Genomic DNA, 21,846 nt, shown 5'->3' with positions numbered 1-21,846 from the left:
GAGTGTAGTAATCAAGAATATCAATTCACTCATCAACATGCAGTTACTACATGTCAGGCTTTGTTCTTGGCACTGAACACATACACTAGAGAACAAAAATATTTCCCACTTCATAAAATGTATATTCTGGAAACTAACTCAGATTCTTTCCCTTTCAATGTGTGTGTTTGTGTCAGGGAGTGGAAGTTAGGAGGTTCTGAACAGCTGATTTATACTGTTATGAGGAATTTGCATGCATCAATCGCCTACTGTTGGTCTAGATGCACAGCTATGGGCCTGGGCCACTGTGTGTTGTTTCCTATTTTTTCATAAATACTGTGGCTATCTTGTTTTCCTTCTAAAATTATATACTGGATAGTGGACCCATAGACCTATATCTAGGCCTCACTGAGAACAATGCCTCTTTATTCAAGAACATGGCCTTGGGACTATAAGCAATAACTGACCAACACATTGGGGCTATCTTTCTTTGCAGAAGGAGAGTGCATTTTCAACTGTGTGGGTAGCTGCACTATTTTACCAGAGGCCATTTTTAAACCTGTACAAATAGGCAGAAGGGTAAATGTAGATATTGGGAGACAAAGAAGTGACCCGTAGAGGGCATTTTTTTCTAATTTGCTCACCATCTCTTTGAGAAATTACTCTCCCAATTTGCAGTCCATGTGTTTCTGGTCCCTGTCCCAGTCTCTAGGGGTAGGTAAATGACCCAAAACTTGATGATTACAATATTCTAGTCCTAAGGCAGTTGTGACTGGTTTAAATATGATCACGTAATCCAAGGTAGATTGGCTGGAGTCCATCTTAAAGATTTTCCTGGAGCTAAAAAAAAATAATGCCTTCTTTTTGCTAAGATTGCTAACTCTGAGGGCAATGGAAGCCTAGAGGTGCCAAGGGCTACCTTTTCCACAATGTGTTCTGTGAATGAAGCCAACAAAGATAAGTATGGCCAAGAGATGGAGTGTCTTGATTACATTCATCGAGCTCCTGTATGCAGCCAGCCTCTAGGCACATGCACTGCTGGGCTTCCTGATTATACTAGCCAATCCTGATGGGTTTTTTTTTTTTTTTGCTTAAAACCATTTGAATTATGTTCCTGTTCCTTTAATTAAAACAGACGTGACTAAAACAATAAACTATTCTTTAAATATATGTAGCTCCCCCATATATTTGTACTGGAACATCCTTTCCACTCGATAAATCCCTAATATTTCTTCCAGTCTTTGCTCAAGTAACCATGGTTCTCAGAAGTCTTCCTGAACTCCCTGCCCCAGGATCCTTCATTCTACAATTTGTTATCAACTCAAAGGCAACATGATCTGTGAAGCCTTTCCCAGTTCCCCTTAGTCAGAATCTGTAGATTGTTCTTTTACAGAACTGATAATATGATTATTTAGCACTAATTGCACTATATTGTAATTAAGGGTTTATTTTTACCAATAAAATGTGAGCTCATAAAAGAAAATGAGTGTTACTGTACCCATCTTCATACCTTTGACATCTAACTTAACGCATTATAGTCCACAGCCCCTTGCGTTCACACACATTATGCAAATGAGGTGCTGTATTCATTGCTTCAGTCTGTCTTTCTAGGGACTTTTTCCAATTTTTAAAATGTATTTTTTAATTATAGTTGATACACAATATTATATTAGTTTTAGGTGTACAGCATCATGATTAGACATTATATAACTTACAATGTGACTGCCTCATAAGTCTAGAGAATATAGCCTTTTCAGGGATCTTTGTACAGCAAAATTAGAGATAGTGTCTCCCCATCACAAAAAGCAGAAAGCTTACTGTCCATATAACTATGTCTCTTTCTGGAACATATTAGTTTTCATAACTGCCCATTATAAAAGATTCAGTTTCCCTAAGGTCAAAGATCCTCTTATGTAACTCAATCCACTCCACATGCAAATGTCATCTAGCCTTCTTCACATTACCCCCTGGGAACCGAGGCTTAGTGAATCAGGGCAAAACGTTCATGCTCTGGAAACTGCTTCAGCCGAGCATTATAAGCTCTCCTTTGTCTCTGTTCCAAGAGCGTCGTGTCTTCTACCAGAATCTGTGAAACTATCAGTCTAACTTGCTGGCTTGCAAATACGACAAAATCTCATATCTTTCACATCCTCTGACCATTCTGATGACAAGGATATGATCCTGATAGACACAGCCTTCTGGAAGAGGGAGTACAAGGGCTTTACCAGATGATCAACGGGATTTGAGGAAAGTCTGTGGCAATACACAGTGAACATGTTAACCAAACTGTACAGCCAACCAGGCAGTAAATGGTCATTTACTTTACTGCCTGTTAAGATGAGTAATTGGGGGAAATAGCTATAGGCCAAGTACCAGGAACAGAAAGTACGAGGTATATTCAAAGACAGTTACCCTTCATATAACAAACTCTCCTCTGGGTGAAAAGGTTTCCTCACCTGAGACCCACAGTGCTTTAACAAAGGTATTGAGTACTATCATTATTAGTAACTAATAGGACTGAGATTTATCCTGAATAGGCAGAAGATTTTGTCCCCTTAGAGAGACTCCCACCTACACTGGATATAAAAGGATCGCAATTTGTGAGCACTATGAGAAGAAACCAGGCATATCAATAAAACTCTGACTAGTTTACTTGGGACACAAGGGGGCAGGATCCATATTTTTCACAACACAAAAACTGTGACATTAGGACTGACTACAGAGTTTCTGAATGCTTTGCCTCCCATGTAGCTTGGAATCTAAGGTCTTATGCAATTTGGCACCAACGTAGTTTAACAACCTTATCTGTAACTTCACACCAACGTAAGGGATCTGTACTGGCTAGTAAGTCTTTTTTTTTTTCAGTATCTTTTTTTAAGATTTTATTTATTTATTTACCTTTAGAGAGGAAGGAGAGGGGGAAAGAAATATCAATGTATGGTTGCCTTTTGTGCATCCCCTGCTGGGAGTTGGCCTGCAGGGAACTGGCCTGCAACCCAGGCATGTGCCATGACTGGGAATCGAACCGCGATCCTCTGGTTCACAGGCCTGTGCTCAATCCACTGAGCTACACCAGCCAGGGCTGTACTGGCTAGTAAGTCTTATTTACCGTTCTATAAATCCAACATACACATTACCGAGATGTCCAGGCTCTGCTCACGTGACTCACCCTGCCTGAAAGGCCCTCCTCATTTCCCACCACTTATTCAGCCACATCTTTTCCATTCTCCCTTCCTAATTCTTCCACCTCATGTTACTTTCTCCATGAACACCAAACTATAACTACTTATTTAATTCTTACATAATGCCTTTACCTTTGTCTAACAGTATATGTATATACCTTGCTTTCCCAGCTAGATTATACATTTCCCCAAGTTATGCATAATCTATTTTTGTATCTTTCCTACAGTTTTTACTAGGTACAGTTTTACATACAATAGGAAATTTTTATTAACTGCTTTAATCATGTGTTTTCTTTCAGAACTACTTTTTGAGTAATGACTAAAAATATCAAACTACTCAACCAAACCCACGAGATAAAAGATAACCAAAAAAGCAGTATTTTTAAGTGAATGGAATCCACTGGCACTAAGATCTACTCAACTCATGCAGTTGGCCACTGGCCGGCTCATTCTAAGTCAATGAGGTGCCAGAATGGGCATTTAGAAGCTTGTTTTTGCTTGATGGGAGCAGACTCTCCAAACGACCTTTGGTCTTTGTCTCTAAGGAAGACCGCCCTGTCGGAAAAAGAGGGCCCATTGCTTGGCTGCAACTGGTATCTGTCTGCTTATTGATTCCAGCTCATTTTTGCAGTAAATAACTGGCTCGTTACAAAGAATATCATCCAAAAGTCAACTACTTGGCAATATCTGTAGCAAAGTAGCAAAGGGAGATTAACAGCTGAGTCAACAAACATTTTAACTCCTGCAACCACATTTGAACATGGTTTTCTGCCAGCTTTGGGAGAAAACATGGGTTAGTGCTCAAAACTATTATGCTTAAAAAATAGAAAATATTCCTGTATGGCATTTGCCATGTGTCCTTATTATGAAGGAACCAATGAGATATCACCTCATACCTGTCAAAATGTCCATCATCAATAAATCAACAAAAAAGTGTTGGCAAAGATATGGAGAAAAGGAAACTCTTGTGTATTGGTGGTCAGAATGTACATTGGTGTGGCCAATGTGGAAATCAGTATGCAGTTAATTCAAAAAATTAAAAATGGTACTGTCTTATCATCCAGGGATTCCACTTCTGGAATATATCCAAAGAAGTCTGAAACACTAACTCAAAAGAATATAAGCACCCCATGTTCACTGCAGTATTATTTATGATAGCCAAGTGCTAGCAACAGCCTAAATGTCCATCACCAGATGAATGGGTAAAAGAGCTGTGGTACATGTACACAATGGAATACTATTCAGCTGTAGAAAAGAAGGAAATCTTACCTTCTGCAACAGTATAGATGGACCTGGAGACTATTATGCTAAGCAAATAAGCCAGTCAGAGAGAGATAAGCACTTTAAGATTTCACTTATATGTGGAATCTAATGAGCAAAGTAAACTAATTAAGTTTACTTTGAAAGTGGAGAAAGTGGAGACACATTTGTGGATACAGAGAATACACTGAGAGCTGTCAGCAGGGAGAGGGCTGGGGGCTGGCGGGGAAGGGTGAAAGAATTAAGCAAAGAAAAAAAAAGGCTTATGGACGCAGACAACAGTATGGTGCTTGCCAGAGGAAAAGGGCATGAAGGGAGGCAGAAGAAGGTAAAGGGGGTATAAATGGTGATGGAAGGAGACCTGACTCAGGGTAGTAAACACAGAATACAATATACAGATGATGTACTGTAGAATGGTACAAATGGTACATTTGTTCAGATAATCTTTAATGATAAAGTTTCCTTTGATGCCGATGGCAAATAATGTAGCACTGCCAACAAAAACTCGAATGCTTTGCCTTCAGCAACCTTTTATTAACACCCAAGGTTTTCAGACTAAATTATTCATACTATACTAGTGGTCATCTGCACTACCTACAAGACAGGACAAAACTGGCAGAACAAAACTGGCCTGTCTTATTGGTAGTGTGGATGACCACTTGTATGCTATGATTAGTTTGAGAAGTATTAAAGTTTATTATCAACCACACATTTCCCCCTGTTCACTAAATGACAGCTAAAATTCTACAAATTCAAGATTTCTTGCATTAGTTCCAGTTTTGTGTTTAGTGTTGAAATGTAAACATCCTTGAAAGGGGATTATCTTACAGTTAGTTTTTAACCATTTAATGCTAGGATTGAAATACACTTATCAGGTTGTTCTCTAAAAAACAGGCTTTGGTGTGAAGGCTAAAGTATGGAAAGAAAAAAAGACATGTGTTACTTGAAATAAACAAGAACTCATGCCCCAGAGGGAAAGAATATAGAATGGAGCAACAAAGGAAAAGAATTTCTTTGGCTATTTTATAATTTTCTCTGATGACTACATTGATGCTAGACTTTTAAAAATGACCTGATTTTTAAAATATTTTACTTTATCAAACCAAATTAATCTTGATATTCATGGATAAGACAGATGGAGGAGGCTTTGACATAGTTGCAGTTGCATATTGGTTATACTGCATATAAGCTCCTTGAAGGCAGGACCTGACCTAAACAACCTCAGCATTTTTTAGTGATTAACGTGTAACAGGCATTTCAAAAATTCTGTAACAAATACATATTTAGAACTGGATTGTCAAAAGAGGAGCCTAAAAGACAGGGATACTCCTATAGTTAGGTTCCAAAAATCGGCCTATCAGTCACATTTACATGACTGCCAATCACATTATGCGTCAGAGAGTAATGCCACCATTAAAGATCTAAACTATGTACAGGTGGTAGTCTCTTATAAGAGCATTGATTTATTCTCCAGACTGCCCCCCATGGATATCAGCTGGATTTTGAAGAACGACTGTGGACTACCACAGCCCCAACTGTGTCAAATGTAGTATTATTACTAAAGATTACGAAGCCCTCCGATGCATGGCATGTAGTCACTGATTTGGCAAATGAACTCTTCTTCATAATTAAAGAAGATAATCAAAAACAGTTGGCATTCATGCGGGCCTCTTCTAGTCTAGAAGTATCGGCAGTCCATCTTCCCAAAGCTAGCATTTTAGTTAAGAGCTTGTGTTTCTCCTTTAGAGCTTGGACTATTCAGGGTTGGTTATGCTGTTCCCTAAAAGGGCTCTCTCTTGACAGGAGACACCACCAAGCTCCCATTAAACTAAAACTTATAACTACCACCAAGGCATTTTGAACTTTTTAAGCAAAGTATGAGCAAACAAAAGGAGTTGTTACTGGCAGGTTAACTGACACTGAGAAGCAAAAGGAGGGCAAGACTGCTTTACGCAAAATGGGCAGGAAGGGTTACACCTGGAACTCAGGTCATACACTGGTTATCTTGTGGAACTCCTACCAAAAGTTCACGTTTTTCATTAATGAAGGTTTAGGTTAAACCACCTCAGAAGCCACCCAAACCTCCTGGGGTGATAGCTGAGGATGAGGGGAATTTGAAATGGATTGCAAAGCGGGGAGAAATGAGTATCAGTAGTGGCTCCCAGAGTCATTGGATGAACAGAGGCCACAGTCCATCCCATTAATACAGACATATCAATTAGACCAAAAATAAGTGAAGATCTAGCAAAACATAAAGAATATAGTCAATAAGAAAGAGAAAAATCATTATACATTAAACTTTATATCTGGTAATGAAAAATACTTTCCCATCAAGTGCATAAAAAATGTTCACAGAAAGTGATCACACATTATGTCACAAAGAAAAGACTGGTAAGTTCCAACAACAGAACAACAGTCTTAAAAAACAATGCAATAAAGTCAGGGCTTATTAACAAAGTCTAAACCAACAGGCTCTCCCAGTTGGAAATATTAAGATTCCTTTTTAAGTAACTCTTGGGTGAAAAGGGAAATAGAAAATGAAATTACAAAAGATAAATACCATATGATCACACCTTTAACAGGAACCTAAACAACAAAACAAACAAGCAAGCAAAATATGACCAAAGACACTGAAATACAGAACAGGCTGACAGGGACCAGAAGGGAGAAGGGAGGGAATTTCAGGGGGAAAGGGGGAAGGATTCACAGGAACAAGTATAAAGGACACAGGGACAAAAACTAGGAGGGGGGGAAGGGGAGGGAGGTGGGGAGCACTGTTGGGGGGGAGGGCTGGGTTGGGAGTATAAGACAGAAAACCGTACTTGAACAATAATTAAATAAATCTAAAAACAACACCATCAACAGCGAAAAATCTTTAAAGTCTTGCAATAAAAATACTCCATTACAGAATCTATGAAATGCATTTTTAAAAAGTGATCAGAAGGAAAATCATAGCACTTAATTTCAGGAATAAAAATAAAAAATTAAAATAAATTAAATTTTCAACTCTAAAGAAAAAGAACAGCATAAACCAAAAGAATGATGGAAAAAAACAAAGATAGAAGAAGACACTATGTAAAGAAAAAAAAATACAAATTTTATATATTTTTTTTTACAAAAATAGTAAACTAGACATACTGAATCAAGCCTAATTAAGGAAAAAAGAAAAAGCACTGATATTCAATTTTTTAAATTATAAAATAATGCATGGGAAATAACCATTAAAAATTTTTAAATCATTAGAGAATATTTTATAGGTTTATGAGTATATGAAAGTAAATTTGACAACCTAGATAAATGAGATCATTTCCCAGGGAAATAACCTTTTAACAAAGCTAACCCCATTAGAGATAGAAGGTTTAAAATGGCAAATTTCCACAGATCCACAGAAGCAATAAAGTTATCAGGGTACAATATATTAGGTCACAAAAAAAGACCCCATAAAAAAGCATCAATTCCAGATGGTTTCACAGGGGAATTCCACCAAAGCTTCACTAGTAAGATAGTCCCAATGTTTCATAAATTATGCCACAGCACTAAAAATGAAGAGTTTCTAATTACTATTTTTTTATTTTTAATTTTTATTTAATTCGTGTTCAAGTACAGTTTTCTGTCTTATATTCCCAGCCCTTCCCCTCCCAGTAGTTTCTAATTATTTTGATGAAATAAATATAAACTTGTTAAAATAGTACAAAAAAGAAAACTATAGACCAATTATCACTTATAAATATTGATGTAGTATGTTAGTAGAATTAGCATTAGATTAGAAAAATAATAGACCATGATCAAGTAAAACTTTTCAAGAATGCAACAGAAAATAGTCATTATACAGAAATAGTCAATATATAGAAATTATATAGACAGTCATTATAAAAATAATTATAAAAAATCATTTATTATAATGTTCCATATAAATACATCTAGAAGAAAAATATAATCCTCTCCTTAGATGTTGAAAATATAACAAATATTTGTCAAAATATATATTTGACAAACTATAACAACCACTCTTGATTTAAAAACATCAAGAGATAGAAATGGATGAATATTTACATGATAAGATACATGCACATTTTAATTTTAATGCCAGCATTTACTTCATGAGGAATCATTATAGTACTTCCATTAAGTTCAGGAAGAAGGCAAGGATGCACACTACCTCCAGTTCTTGGACATTGTACTAGAGGTATCACAATGCCATTAGACATGAGAATTAAATTAGAGGTATGAGAATGGAGAAGAACTAAAATGATCTATTTGAAAATTATATGAGTACATCTACAAAACTTCAGAAAATCAATGGTAAAGCTAGCTCAAAGGAAAGAAATCATTAAGGCAGCAGGATGTAAAATTAATGTTCAGAAATCAATAATCTCCATATACATACAGAAACTTATTAGAGAATATAACAGTAGAGAAAATCCCATTTACAATAGCAACAAAAATTAAATTGGAACAAATTTAATAAAAAATACACAAAAACCTATATGTGGAAAACTTGAAAATATTTCTGAAAAACACACAGAAAAATGTAAATGAAATACATACATTATTCTTGGAGAGGATGATTCTATATCATAAAAATGTCACTGCTACCTAAATTAATTTATGAATATAAGTCACATCCAATAAATATAATAATATTTTTACTGAGATTACATAAAGCAATGGTAAAGTTTATATGGAAAAATAAGAATGCAAGTATAGCAAGAAAAACAGTGAAAAAAATAAGCTAAGAAGATTTACAATAAACAAAGCCCCAAGTAAGCAGAAGAAAGGACATACTAAGATCAGACCAGAAATAAATGTAAAAAATATATAAAAGATCAACGAATCCAAGAGCTGGTTCTTTGAAAAAATAAACAAGATTGGCAAACCTTTAACCAGACTCATCAAATAAATAAATAAATAAATAAAAGAGAGAACCCAAATAAAAAACCATAAATGAAAGAAGAAAGTAATAACTGACACCAAAGAAATACAAATGATTGTAGGAAAATATTACAATTAACTATATGCCAACAAACTAGATAACCTGGATGAAAAGCCGAAATTCCTAGAAACATACAATCTCCCAAAACTAAATCAGGAAGAATCAGAGAATTTGAATAGGCATGTTACACCTAATGAAACTGAAACAGAAATCAGAAAACTCCCAACAAACAAAAGCCCTGGACTGAATGGCTTCACAAGGGGATTTTACCAAACATTCTGAGAAAAAGTAACATCTCTCCTCAAACTATTCCAAAAATTAAAGAGGAGGGAAGTCTGTCAAGCCCAAGCATTATATGATCTCACCTATTGTGGAACCTAATCAACAAAACAAATAGGTGAGCAAAATAGAACCAGGGACATGTAAATAAAGAACAAACTGACAGTGACCAGGAGGGGAGGGGAGAGAGGAATAATGAAAAGGTGAGGAAGGGTCAAGTCAAGGAACATGTATAAAGGACCCACAGACTGAGACAATGAGGGGGAGGATTGAATGTGGAAGGTGGGGTGGCTAGGGTAGGGGAGAGTAATGGGGAGAAAATGGGGACAACTTTAATTGAAAAACAATTTAAAAATTTAAACAAAAGACACTATAAAAAAAGACGATTATAGGCCAATAACCCTGATGAACCTAGACGCTAAAATCCTCAATAAAATATTAGCACACTGAATACTACAATGCACCAAAAAGATCACACAGCAGGATCAAATGGGATTTATTCCCAGGATGCAAGGTTGGTACATTATTCTCAAATCAATAAATGTGATACACCAAATAAACAAAATGAAGGACAAAAACCATACGATCACATCAATAGATGCAGAAAAAGCATTTGATAAAATCCAGCACCCAGTTATGACAAAAACTCTCAGCAGTGTGGGACTCAGGGGAGCATACCCACGTACCTAAATGTAATAAAGATCACATATGACAAAGGCACTGCCAGCATCATACTCAATGAGCAAAAATTATAAGCATTCCACTTAAGATCAGGAGCAAGTCAGGGATGTCTGCTTTCAACTCTTATTCAGCACAGTACTGGAAGTTCTAGCCACAGCAATCACACAAGAAGAAGAAATAAAAAGCAACCAAATTGGAAACAAAGAGGTAAAACTGTCATTATTTACAGAAGACATGATACTAAACATAGGGAACCCTAAAGATTCCACCAAATAACTACAACTGATAAATGAATTCAGTAAAGTAGCAGGATACAAAATTAATGACCAGAAACTAATATTAATTTGAAGGAACATAAGCTCCCCTAAGTTCACTGCAATGTTATTTACAATGGCCAACATAAGGAAACAGCCCAAGTGTCCATCAGTACATGAATGGATAAAATAACCATGATATATTTACACAATGGAATACTACTCAGCTGTAAAAATGAGGAAAGTTTTACCCTCTGTGACAGCATGGATGGACCTGGAGAACATTATGCTAAGCGAAATAAGCCAATCAGAGAAAGACAAATGTCATACGATTTCATTCATATGTGGAATCTAATGGAAACATACAATAAAGTACAACAGCTTTATGGTGCCAAAGTACCAAAACAAATGAAGTTTTAAAGTATGGAAACTTTGTTTTGATTACTATAGCTCTGCAATACAGCTTGGTATCAGAAATTGTGACACCTCAAACTTTGTTCTTCTTTCTCAGGATTGCTTTGGCTATAGATCAGTGGGACAGAACAGAGAGCCCAGACATAAAGTCAAACACAGACAGTCAACTAATTTTTGACAAGGGCACCAGGAATAGACAATGGGGAAGGAAGAATCTCTTCAATAAACAGTTCAAAAATGCCTTTGATTTCTGGATATTGACTTTGTATCCCGCTGTTTTGCCAAATTCATTTATTAGTTCGAGCAGTTTTTTGGTAGAGGCTATAGGATTTTTCATGTGTACTATCATGTCATCTGCAAACAATGAAAAGATGCTGGATATCGCTAGCTATCAGAGAGATGCAAATTAAAACCACAATGAGATACCACTTTACACCAGTCAGAGTGGCTATCATAAACAAAGAAACAAGCAAGTGTTGGAGACGTTGGGGGGAAAGGGGGACCCTAGTTCACTGTTGGTGGGATTGCAGACTGGTATAACCACTATGGAAAACAGTATGGAATTTTCTAAGAAAACTAAAAATGAATGTGCCTTTTGACCCAGCAATTCCACTGTTAGGAGTATATCCTAAGAACCCTGAAACACCAATCCAAAAAAACCTATGCACCCCGATGTTCATAGCAGCACAATTTACAATAGCCAAGAGTTGGAAGCAACCTAGATGCTCATCGGTAAATGATTGGATCAAAAAACTATGGTACATTTACACAATGAAATTCTATGCTGCAGAAAGGAAGAAGGAGCTCCTACCTCTTGGGACAGCATGGATGGAACTGGAAAGCATCATGCTGAGTGAAATAAGCCAGGTGGTGAAAGACAAATACCATATGATATCACTGTTAACAGGAATCTAAACAACAAAACAAACAAGCAAGCAAAATATGACCAAAGACACTCAAATACAAAACAGGCTGACAGGGACCAGAGGGGAGAGAATCACAGGGGAAAAGGGGATAGACTCACAGGAACAAGTATAAAGGACACATGGACAATAACTAAGGTGGGGGGCGGAAATGGGAGGAAGGTGGGGAACACTGGAGGGGGGGCAGGGCTGGGAATATTAGACAGAAAAATGTAATTGAACAAGAATTAAATTTAAAAAAGTATTCAGAAAATTGAATGTACACATGCCAAAGAATGAAACTGGACTATCTTACACCATTCACAAAAATTAATTCCAAATGAATCAAACAATTAAATATAAGACCCGAAACTATAAAACTCCTAAAAGAAATAGTCAGAAAGTCCTTAGACACTGGTCTTGGCAGTGATCTCCTAGATAAGACATGGGCAACAAAAAGCTAAAATAAACAAGTGGGACTACATCAAACTAAAGAGCTTCTGTACAGCAAAGGACACAATCAGCCAATGAATTGAAAAGGGAACATGCAGTATGGAAGGAAATAATTGCAAACCATATATCTGAGAAGGGTTAACATCCAAAATAAAGAACTCATAAAACTCAACAGTGACAAATCCAACCTGATTAAAAAATAGACAGAGGATCTGAATAGATATATTTCCAAAGAAGATACACAGATGGCCAACAAGCACAGGAAAAGGTTCCCAATATCATCAATAATCAGGTAAATGTAAATCAAAACCAAAGTGAGATAGCACCCCATACCTGTTACCACAGCTGGGAATATTTGTACACTGTTGCTGGTAATGTGAATTACCATCAAAAACTTAAAAACAGAACTACCATTTGATCCAGCAATTCCACTTCTCTGAACTTATCTGAATAAAACCAAAATATTAACTCAAGAAGATATATGCACCCCCAGGTTTACAGCAGCATTATTCACAAGGCCAAGATATGGAAATAATCTAAATGTCCTTCAACAGAAAAAAATGCAGTATATATACAGTAGAATATTATTCAGCCATAAAAAAGAATGAAATTTTATTATTGTAACAACATGGATGAACCTAGAAGGCATTATACTAAGTGAAATAAACCAGACAGAGAAAGACAAACACTGTATGTTATCAAATACATAAAATCTAAAAAACTTTTTTAAAAGCCAATTTCACACAGAAGGAGTAGAGAATGGTGGTTGGCAGGGGCTGGGAGGGAGCGAGAAAGGGGTGATGTGGGTCAAAGGGTACAACTGCTCAGTTGCAAGAAGCATCGGTTTTGAGGATAATTGTACAGCATGGTGACTACAGGTAATGATACTACATACTTAAAAACATTCTGGGGACTTCCGCCAAGATGGAGGCATAGGTGGAAACACTGTGCCTTCTCCCACAACCAAGTTTGAACACAACAAAGGTTTGGAGAACTAGGACACACCCAAAGACCAGAACATGGAATTATACGGAAGTCCGACAACTACGAACTGTTCAACGGGGACGGTAAGAGAGGCGGAGCCAGCAGCGGAGCTGGGTCCGGCAGGTTAGATCCCCTGACCTAGGTGCGCAGGCAGCCTGGAACCAGCCGGGGTGTGGGGCAGACTGACCTCGGTCGCACATTCGCGCACAGTGAGACGGACCACACAGGCCCCAAGGGGCGAACCCAGTGGTGGAGGGCTGACGGCGGTGGCACACTTGCATGCCTGGTGACGGTGGTGGCTGCGGCGCCGGGGCAACAGTGGCAGGCGGCAGAGGCAGGCGGCAGACGAGAACCCATTGTCCCTCTTTGACCCCGCCCCCACATACAACGTCACAACCCAGCGACTTAGTTGCCCTGTTCTAGTGAACACTTTAGGGCTCTGATCCTGCTACATAACAGGCACGAACAGCCAAAAAGATGGTGCAAGAAGAACTCAAAGTCCCAGAGCCAATAACTCTAAGCGACCAAGAAATTGCCAGCCTATCAGAAGCACAATTCAAGACACTTTATCAGGATGCTCACAGAGATTACAGTCACAAATTAGAGGAACATATGAAGGCTAAACTAATTGAAATGAAGGGAGATGCAAAGGAAATCAATAGTGATGGAAAGGAAACTGGGACTCAAATCAATGGAATGGACCAGAAGGAAGAACAAAACATCCCACCAGAAAGGAATGAAGAAATGAGAATTCAAAAAAATGAGGAGAGGCTTAGGAACCTCCAGGACATCTTTAAACGTTCCAACATCCGGATTATAGGGGTACCAGAAGGGGGAAAGAAACAGCCACGAGTGGAAAACTTATTTGAACAAATAATAAAGGAGAACTTCCCCAGTCTGGCAAAGGAAATAGACTTCCAGGAAATCCAGGAAGCTCAGAGAGTGCCAAAGAAGTTGGACCCAAGAAGGAACACACCAAGGCACATCATAATTACATTAGCCAAGACCAAAATGAAGGAGAGAATCCTAGAAGCAGCAAGGGATAAGGGGACAGTCACCTACAAAGGAGTACCCATCAGACTGTCAGCGGATTTCTCAAAAGAGACCTTACAGGCAAGAAGGGGCTGGAAAGAAGTATTCCAAGTCATGAAATCCAAAGACCTACAGCCAAGATTGCTTTATCCAGCAAAACTTTCATTTAGAATGGAAGGACAGATAAAGTGCTTCTCAGATAAGGTCAAGTTCAAGGAGTTCATCATCACCAAGCCCTTATTATATGAAATGCTAAAGGGACTTGGCTAAGAAAAAGAAGATGAAAAATATGAACAGTGAAAGGACAGCAAACACACAGTTATTAACAACCACACCTAAAACAAAAGCAAACCAAGCGGACAGCTAGATCAGGAGTGGAACCATAGAAATGAAGAACACATGGAGGGTTAGCAACAGGGGGGGAGGGGGAGAAGGGGGGAGAAGGCACAGAAAATAGCATAGATGGTAGGTAGAAAATAGATAGGGGGGAGGGCGAGAATAGTGGGGGAAATATAGAATCTAAAGAACTTGAGACACGTGGTTATAAACTAAGGGGGGGGAGAATGGTGGGGGAGGGAGTGTGCGGGTGGAGGGGAATGAAGGGGGGGAATAGAACAACTGTAATGGTATAATCAATAAAATATATTAAAAACATTCTCACCACACACAAAAAAATTAAAAGTTAAGTATGTGCAGTGATGGATGTGTTAATTATCTTTTTTGCAGTAATCATCCCACAATGTGTGAGAATGTGTGTGTGTGTGTGTGTATAATAATTATAAATATATACAATTACATGTGTTAATATTTCCAGTTATCCCTCAATAAAGTTCAAAAACACCATAAACTTCAATCATTAAAGCAACAAGATACTTGTACAGGAACAGGAAACCATTCAAATGGAAAAGAAAACAAAGTCCAGACAGAGACCCAAGAAGCATGGACATTCAGAAAATGATGGAGGTGGCACTTTAAAATCACTGCAGCAAAGACAAATTGCTTGACAAGTGTTTCTGGGACAACTCATAAGTCATTTAGAGAAACATAAAATTAAGTATGTGACTACATGACAACATTCACAATGAAGAAACTCTAAGTAATCTGCTCAAGACCATGAGGCTAATTCCTCAAAAAATTCTCATTTATAAGATATTAACCCCCAATTTACAGATGTTAACTGAAACATTTTATCATCCAATAACTAACAAAAGTTATCACAGAAGTATATACTCAGGTGTCATCATTTTGGCCTTTATTATTTATTTATTTATATATATTTTTAAAGTTTATATTTTATTTATTTATCTTTAGAGGGGAAGGGAAGGAGAGAGGAAGGAAACATCAATGATTGCTTCTCGTGCATCCCCTTCAGGGAACTGGCCCCTGCAGGAAACTGGCCTGCAACCCAAGCATGTGCCCTGATTGGGAATCGAACCGCGATCGTCTGGTTCGCAGGCCCGCGCTCAATCCACTGAGCTACACCAGCCAGCGCTCATTTTGGCCTTTATTATAGTTACTTTCACTAAATTGCACTTTGGCACTATGATATCAGCTTACATTTACAGATGGAAATAATACAGTACCATGAATTGCTGCCCTTCTTTTGAACAATTAATATGTTTTTATCCAAGAGAGAATGGAATTGCATCATTGATCATGTTTCATTGTTTTTGCCAGCAGAAAGTTCAGGCTCAAATTTGCAATCCATTTCCAATAAAATTTACAAGAATTTGTAGCTATATTTTGGGAAAACAGCTTTTCAATCTCAGCTGAGTTCCTAACACACGTATAATTATAATAATAATTATGGTATTAGTTCTCGGCCACTCCCCTGCTTACTCTCCACAGAACTCAGGCACCCTCCCTCTGCACGCACACATCCCTCTTACTCTTGGGATTTAGTCACCTACTTACAGAGGAAACACAGTTGACCTTGCAATTTCTTTATCCTTTTGAAACAAACTCCTACACGTGTGCTATGCATAACTTCTTTATTCTTCATTTTCCTCGCTTTGTGAGAAGTCTGTGAATGCCGCTCTAGATGTTGCTTTAGGTGCAACACTCAAGTTTTTATAGTGACTTGTTCTCATTCAGTTCCAAATATTTTGTAATTCCCACTGTGACTTTTCCTTCTTTGTGTTAAGTTACCAAGGTTTATTTTAATGTTCTTATACTGTCAATTTAAAACTTAAATTGCACTGGAGGGGGAGTCTGTAGCCTTCTGAGGGTGAGTATCCAGGCCTAGTATTTTCAAACCTTTTTCCATCAACTCTCTCTAAATGATTTCTCCTCTTACGACTGCCTCATCTAATAGCCCTATGTGGATGACTGTACAAACATGTATCTCAAGTTCATTCTTCTCTTCTGAGTTCCAGGCCTCCAGTTTTCCATGCACTTAGGAGACTAATTTCCTGTATGTCCTACAAGCTCTACCAAATTCAAATCCAAAACATTACCTACACCCATCTGGGTATCATTACTCTCTTTTTTAAATGTGTTTTGAGAAAGGTGATTCACATTCTACCCAAGTGTTCAAGCAAGAAATATTAAAAGCTGTCTTTTTATTCCTCCCTCACACAAATTGAACAAACCGAACTGAGTGGTGAAGTGCTGTGAATTATATTTCCTAATTATTTCTTGAAGCAAACATTCTTTTTAGAGCCATACGCCCTTATCATTAATGCCCCGGCTTTTGTGTTATCCTCTTAAACAGACTGTAGTCTCCTGACCTCTCCCTCTCTGCTCTTTTACCTTTGCCCTTATGACACGTAGGTCAAAAACACAAATCTAACCATTTCATTCCCTTGCTTTAAAGTCAATGATCATTGCCTACAGGATAAAGTCTACTTTCAGCACAATGGTGGGGCGAGAGAGGGGAATGGGGGGGGGGGGGAATGGGAACAACTGCAATTGAACAATAAAAAAAAGACCTTTTATGTGAGAATATTCCTGCACAATATTCCTGCAGAAACTTTCCTGGATGGCTATAGCATTAAATATACTATTTTAAATTCTTGGACCTGCAATTCTCTTAGAAGTCTAACATTGAGAAAGACTTGGATAAAAGTGTTGCCTAGTATGTGACTGCCCACACACATTGTATTCTTATGATCGAGAAGTTACAATCTTTGGACTGACCCCTATTTCCCCAAACAACCTTGCCTCTACCCCTGAGAGGGTACAGATTACACCTTTAGCCCCATGAAAAAAGTCAATACAGGTGAGGAGGACGAATGGGCACAGACAGGCTTCAGGACCTTGTACTGGAAGTGCAGAGAGCAAAGACAATGTGGCAATACCTAACAGTGACTGCAGGTCATAAAGTCTCAAAGGCGACAGAGAAAAAAATGGGAAGGCTGGGTATTTAGTAAACACATGGTCCATGAATGCTTCAACCTGGCTTCATAAAAAAGGGGAAAAGGACTCCAAACCACTGATAGTAAGAAGGCGACATGGCCTTTCCTCATACACATATCATCCATCACTGAAGTTACACCAAAACGATCCGTGTTCATAATCATGACCTTTAAAGATAATGAAAGATCAGCTAGTTCTGTATTCTCAGTATGAGCAAACAGGTGAACACCATTCAGTCCAGGAAGATATCTATAACAATGATTAAAAGAATGTAGGCTCATAAAAGAAATGAACTAGTAGTAATCTGTTAACTACTATTTTAATCATCTGTTCATACTATAATTTCCTTCTTCCCAAAATGATGACATCTGTATATTGCTGTGTTTCACCTCCTATTATCTTCCTACTTTTTCTTTTTTTAAGTACGTATGCAAGATAGTTTTTTAGATTTTTGAGTTATCAATAGCCAATATGTTTTACATTTGACAACAGATGAGAGCAGACACTCATTAAAGAAGCCAGCCAACCCTGAAAGGCAGCTGTGGAGTAAGAAGTCGATCTGATGGTCTACGAAGAGGGAGAGAATGCATCCGGGCAGTGCTGTTCCCAGGAACTCTGCCTACTTCTCTGATGCTCTGGGGACTTCACTGCTTGAGTTACTCATTCTGAAGCCAAAACTGATTTTCTCAGCTTTACTGCTGCATCCATGACTCTGAATTGGATGTGTCTGTGTACATATGTACATATTTTGACTTATATTTCTGAACTAGAGTGAACAGCAGGAGCTTGAACCCCCTGTGGTACAGCTTTGACTCATTAAATGATTTTTTAAAAACTCAAATGTTTCATTTCAGGAGCTTGTGCTGTATGTAGGCTTGCAGGATGAAAAGCCACTGTACACCAAGCATTAGCCATGGCCCAAATTTCAAAGAATGTACAAGCAAATCTGATATATGTCCTACAGACTTAACTGCACTTTTCCTAGGATATTAGATCCAAATGATATTATATATAGCAAAGATTTGAAGCATTGTGCATTACAAATTCAGTGAAGTTTATGCCCTGAATTATGATTCCAAGCCCCAAGAATGAGTTATTAATAGTTGTGTAGAACAAATAAGTCAGGGGCAATAGACTCAGGACTATCATGTGGCTGATTCCTTTTCTATTTCCTTGGGATTTCTGTTGAATATCTCCTGACAGAACAGAAAAAATTTAATACAAACTATTCACAATGATATAAACTTTAAAGAGAATCTTTCTTAAACCTACTATGTAAAAACATGTTTTACCATTCAAATTTAATTTCTATAATTTTTCTTTCAAATTTATCATCATCTTCCCACCCACATTTTACCTCTGGTCCTGGAAGGCCAGATGGTCCTTGGGGTCCTGGGTCACCTGGTTGGCCCTAAAATGGAGCATAGAGGGAAAAAAAATATAAACATCAATTGAATGAGTACAGTTTAAAGGAAAAAAAAACCATATGGTAAGGAAACAGCACTCCATCTATCATGCCATGCAAAGTTGTAAAGACATTTCAGTGAACACTCAGTATATCATCAAACAAAACTGTAGTGACCATTCGGAAAGAATGTAACTGTGAGTGTAGAAAACTTATTTAAGTAAAATACGTATGGATGTAATATATATTTATTCTTTAGGGTTAGACATGCAAACAATTTAATGAGTTAAATGCTCAAGTCAAGAAACAACTGTACATGTGTGCACATTACCCGCAGATAGTAAATTCTGACTTAATACTGTGGGGAGCCCTAGATGAAGAACTGCTTCATAAACCACCATAGTCCTAGGACTGTCTCTGAAAAGTCGTCTCTCCTTTGCCACTGTAAGGAGCCGGACGAGGTGGAGGAACTGATTAAGTAATTAAGAATCACCTGGATTTAAATGCTTGTTGCTTAATTTCTCTATGTCTCAGTTTTCACATCAATAAAATAGAAATAATAACATTACTAACATTCTTACACAGTCGACTATGAGGAGTAAATCAGGTAATATATGTAAAGTGCTAAACACAGTGCGTGGCACACAGAGAGCACTCATTAATCAATTGAGTTAATTAATCAATGTTAATCAATTTTATAACCACTAATCTTTCTCTTCCCAGCCTCTCTCCTCTCCCAGACGATGCACAGAATTCCTAGATTATTTTTATTCTTTAATTAAAATTTTGAGGATTTGGGTTCAACTGCTCTGAGGCCATTTTCTGACACTCAGAATAGCAATGTGAAATCAGGGCTGGAGAGGAAGGTCAGAAGAAAGAGAAGTGGGGATTCAGCCTGAAGCTAGAGTGGGCTAGCAACCATCCTGAGAAGTAGTCTGATACCCTTGTCTTCACAAGAAAAACTACTGAATTCATTATTTCTGGCATATTCTATTTCTCTGTGAGTTTCAAACTTGACTTAAATAGGCCTCAGATTATATAAAACCCAATATACAAGATGGGTTTATCCACTTTTCCAGAAGTAAAATGCAGCTTTCCAAATGGATTTGTACTAAATCCATTCTCACATAGTGCTAAAGTATATGGACATAGTGCAACAACTGCAATCAATATAGATAAACAAAATACAACAATGAAAACGTTCAAAAGTTCACTTAGGTTCTCCTAAATAAACAAAATTACAATCACCATCAGTACCTAGGAGGAGTCTTGTTCCAGAAACAACAAATACCTTTCTTAGAGATGGAGATGGTGTTCTCACTGGGGCCCTCTAGTGGCCATATCTAGACAAGAAGCTAAATATATACGCTTTGAGTGGAGGGAAAAATGACACTACCCTAGGCTTTGGTTTTCAAGAAAGTTGATTGACAATCAGATATTTAAAAACATAGACAGTGGAACAACTTTATTTGTTTCTCAAAAGTTCATTTTCAAGAACTTCAACTGAAACTTTCCTTATCAATACTCATTTGTAAAAAACTGAGTTTTCAAGAAACCTTTACAGAATTCAGTAACGATTAAGTAAACCTCTACAAATAGCAACAACTTCTAGTTAAAAATAGGATATAATGTAATATAATATAATAAATATACTAGTTTTATCAGTTTCAAGGAAAGAATATTAACTTTATACTGGTAGTTTTCCCTAGTTTTTAAACACTTGCAAAACATAGTCTTCCCTTCTCCAGAATGCAAAAACCTTCCAAAACAGGGCTTTGTTTACCTTGAAAATATTCTCTCATGTTACAGCTTAGATCCATTTGGAAACAAGATGAGTAACACCAAACTCTTAGATAACATAAAACCAAGGCAGGAAATATCAGATAAAAAACACATGCATATGATTTTGACATTCTTCCCACGATAGTGACCAAACACCTTAGGGAAGGCACTAACTGGTACAATTTGTTTTTAACATGGTAACTGTGCGATTTTTCATCACACAGGTGTCTCTCCTCCCATAACTAGGGAAAGTTTCCAGGTCAAACCTCTATAATATTTTCAATTAATGAGATATAAACAAGTGATAAATAAAGTGAGAGACCAAAGACAAGGCAATTACATAAATATTAATTCTTAAGTTTCTATCCTATCTTCGGTCCTAAGTATATTTTTTCAAAGATTTGATCAAATAAAAGATGGTCAACCATCACCTCCAAAAGTAATCCCTGCTGACATTAACTTTTTACTAGAATAACACAGAGAGGCATAAATAAGCAAGTAAAAGCCTTCCTTACTCTCACTATCCCATGCTCCCTGCATCACTGTCCGGAAAAAACCACATCACGAGTTTCTAGTGACTTATTCCAGAGGAAAAGTACGAAGGGTTTTTAGACAACGTGTTAAAGGTGAAACAGGCTCTCTGCCTTTTCTTTAGCTTAGACTAGAGAAATATTAATAAGCACAAGGACTAAGGTTGGAAAACATCAGCCACAGTGCGGAAAGGAACCCTAACTATTACATAGTCTGACTCTCTGAGTAGACGTGAGAAATGATACGGCAGCGGTTGGTTAAGTGCCCACAGTCACAGAAGGTGACTATCAGGCCTGAGGCTAAAATCTAAATCTCCATTTCTCAGAGCAGTGATTCCCCCCCCTNACAACGTGTTAAAGGTGAAACAGGCTCTCTGCCTTTTCTTTAGCTTAGACTAGAGAAATATTAATAAGCACAA

The 21,846-nt window shown here is 37.5% G+C and overlaps 1 protein-coding gene across 1 annotated transcript in view; it reads right to left on the bottom strand.

Annotated features, from left to right (window-relative positions):
* Window positions 1-21,846, bottom strand: part of COL24A1 (collagen type XXIV alpha 1 chain) — a 337,900-nt gene that overhangs the window by 202,853 nt on the left and 113,201 nt on the right. Inside the window, exon 19 of the mRNA XM_037060934.1 lies at window positions 19,068-19,121. Within this exon, the coding sequence (XP_036916829.1) occupies window positions 19,068-19,121 (54 nt within the window). The remainder of the gene's footprint in view (window positions 1-19,067; window positions 19,122-21,846) is intronic.

The sequence above is a fragment of the Sturnira hondurensis genome, unplaced genomic scaffold, assembly GCF_014824575.4.
Source record: "Sturnira hondurensis isolate 20B ecotype Veracruz unplaced genomic scaffold, ASM1482457v3 Scaffold0013063, whole genome shotgun sequence".
NCBI classification, from domain to species: domain Eukaryota; kingdom Metazoa; phylum Chordata; class Mammalia; order Chiroptera; family Phyllostomidae; genus Sturnira; species Sturnira hondurensis.
The sequence above is the reverse complement of the archived record's forward strand: the minus strand, read 5'-3'. Positions and strand labels throughout refer to the sequence as shown.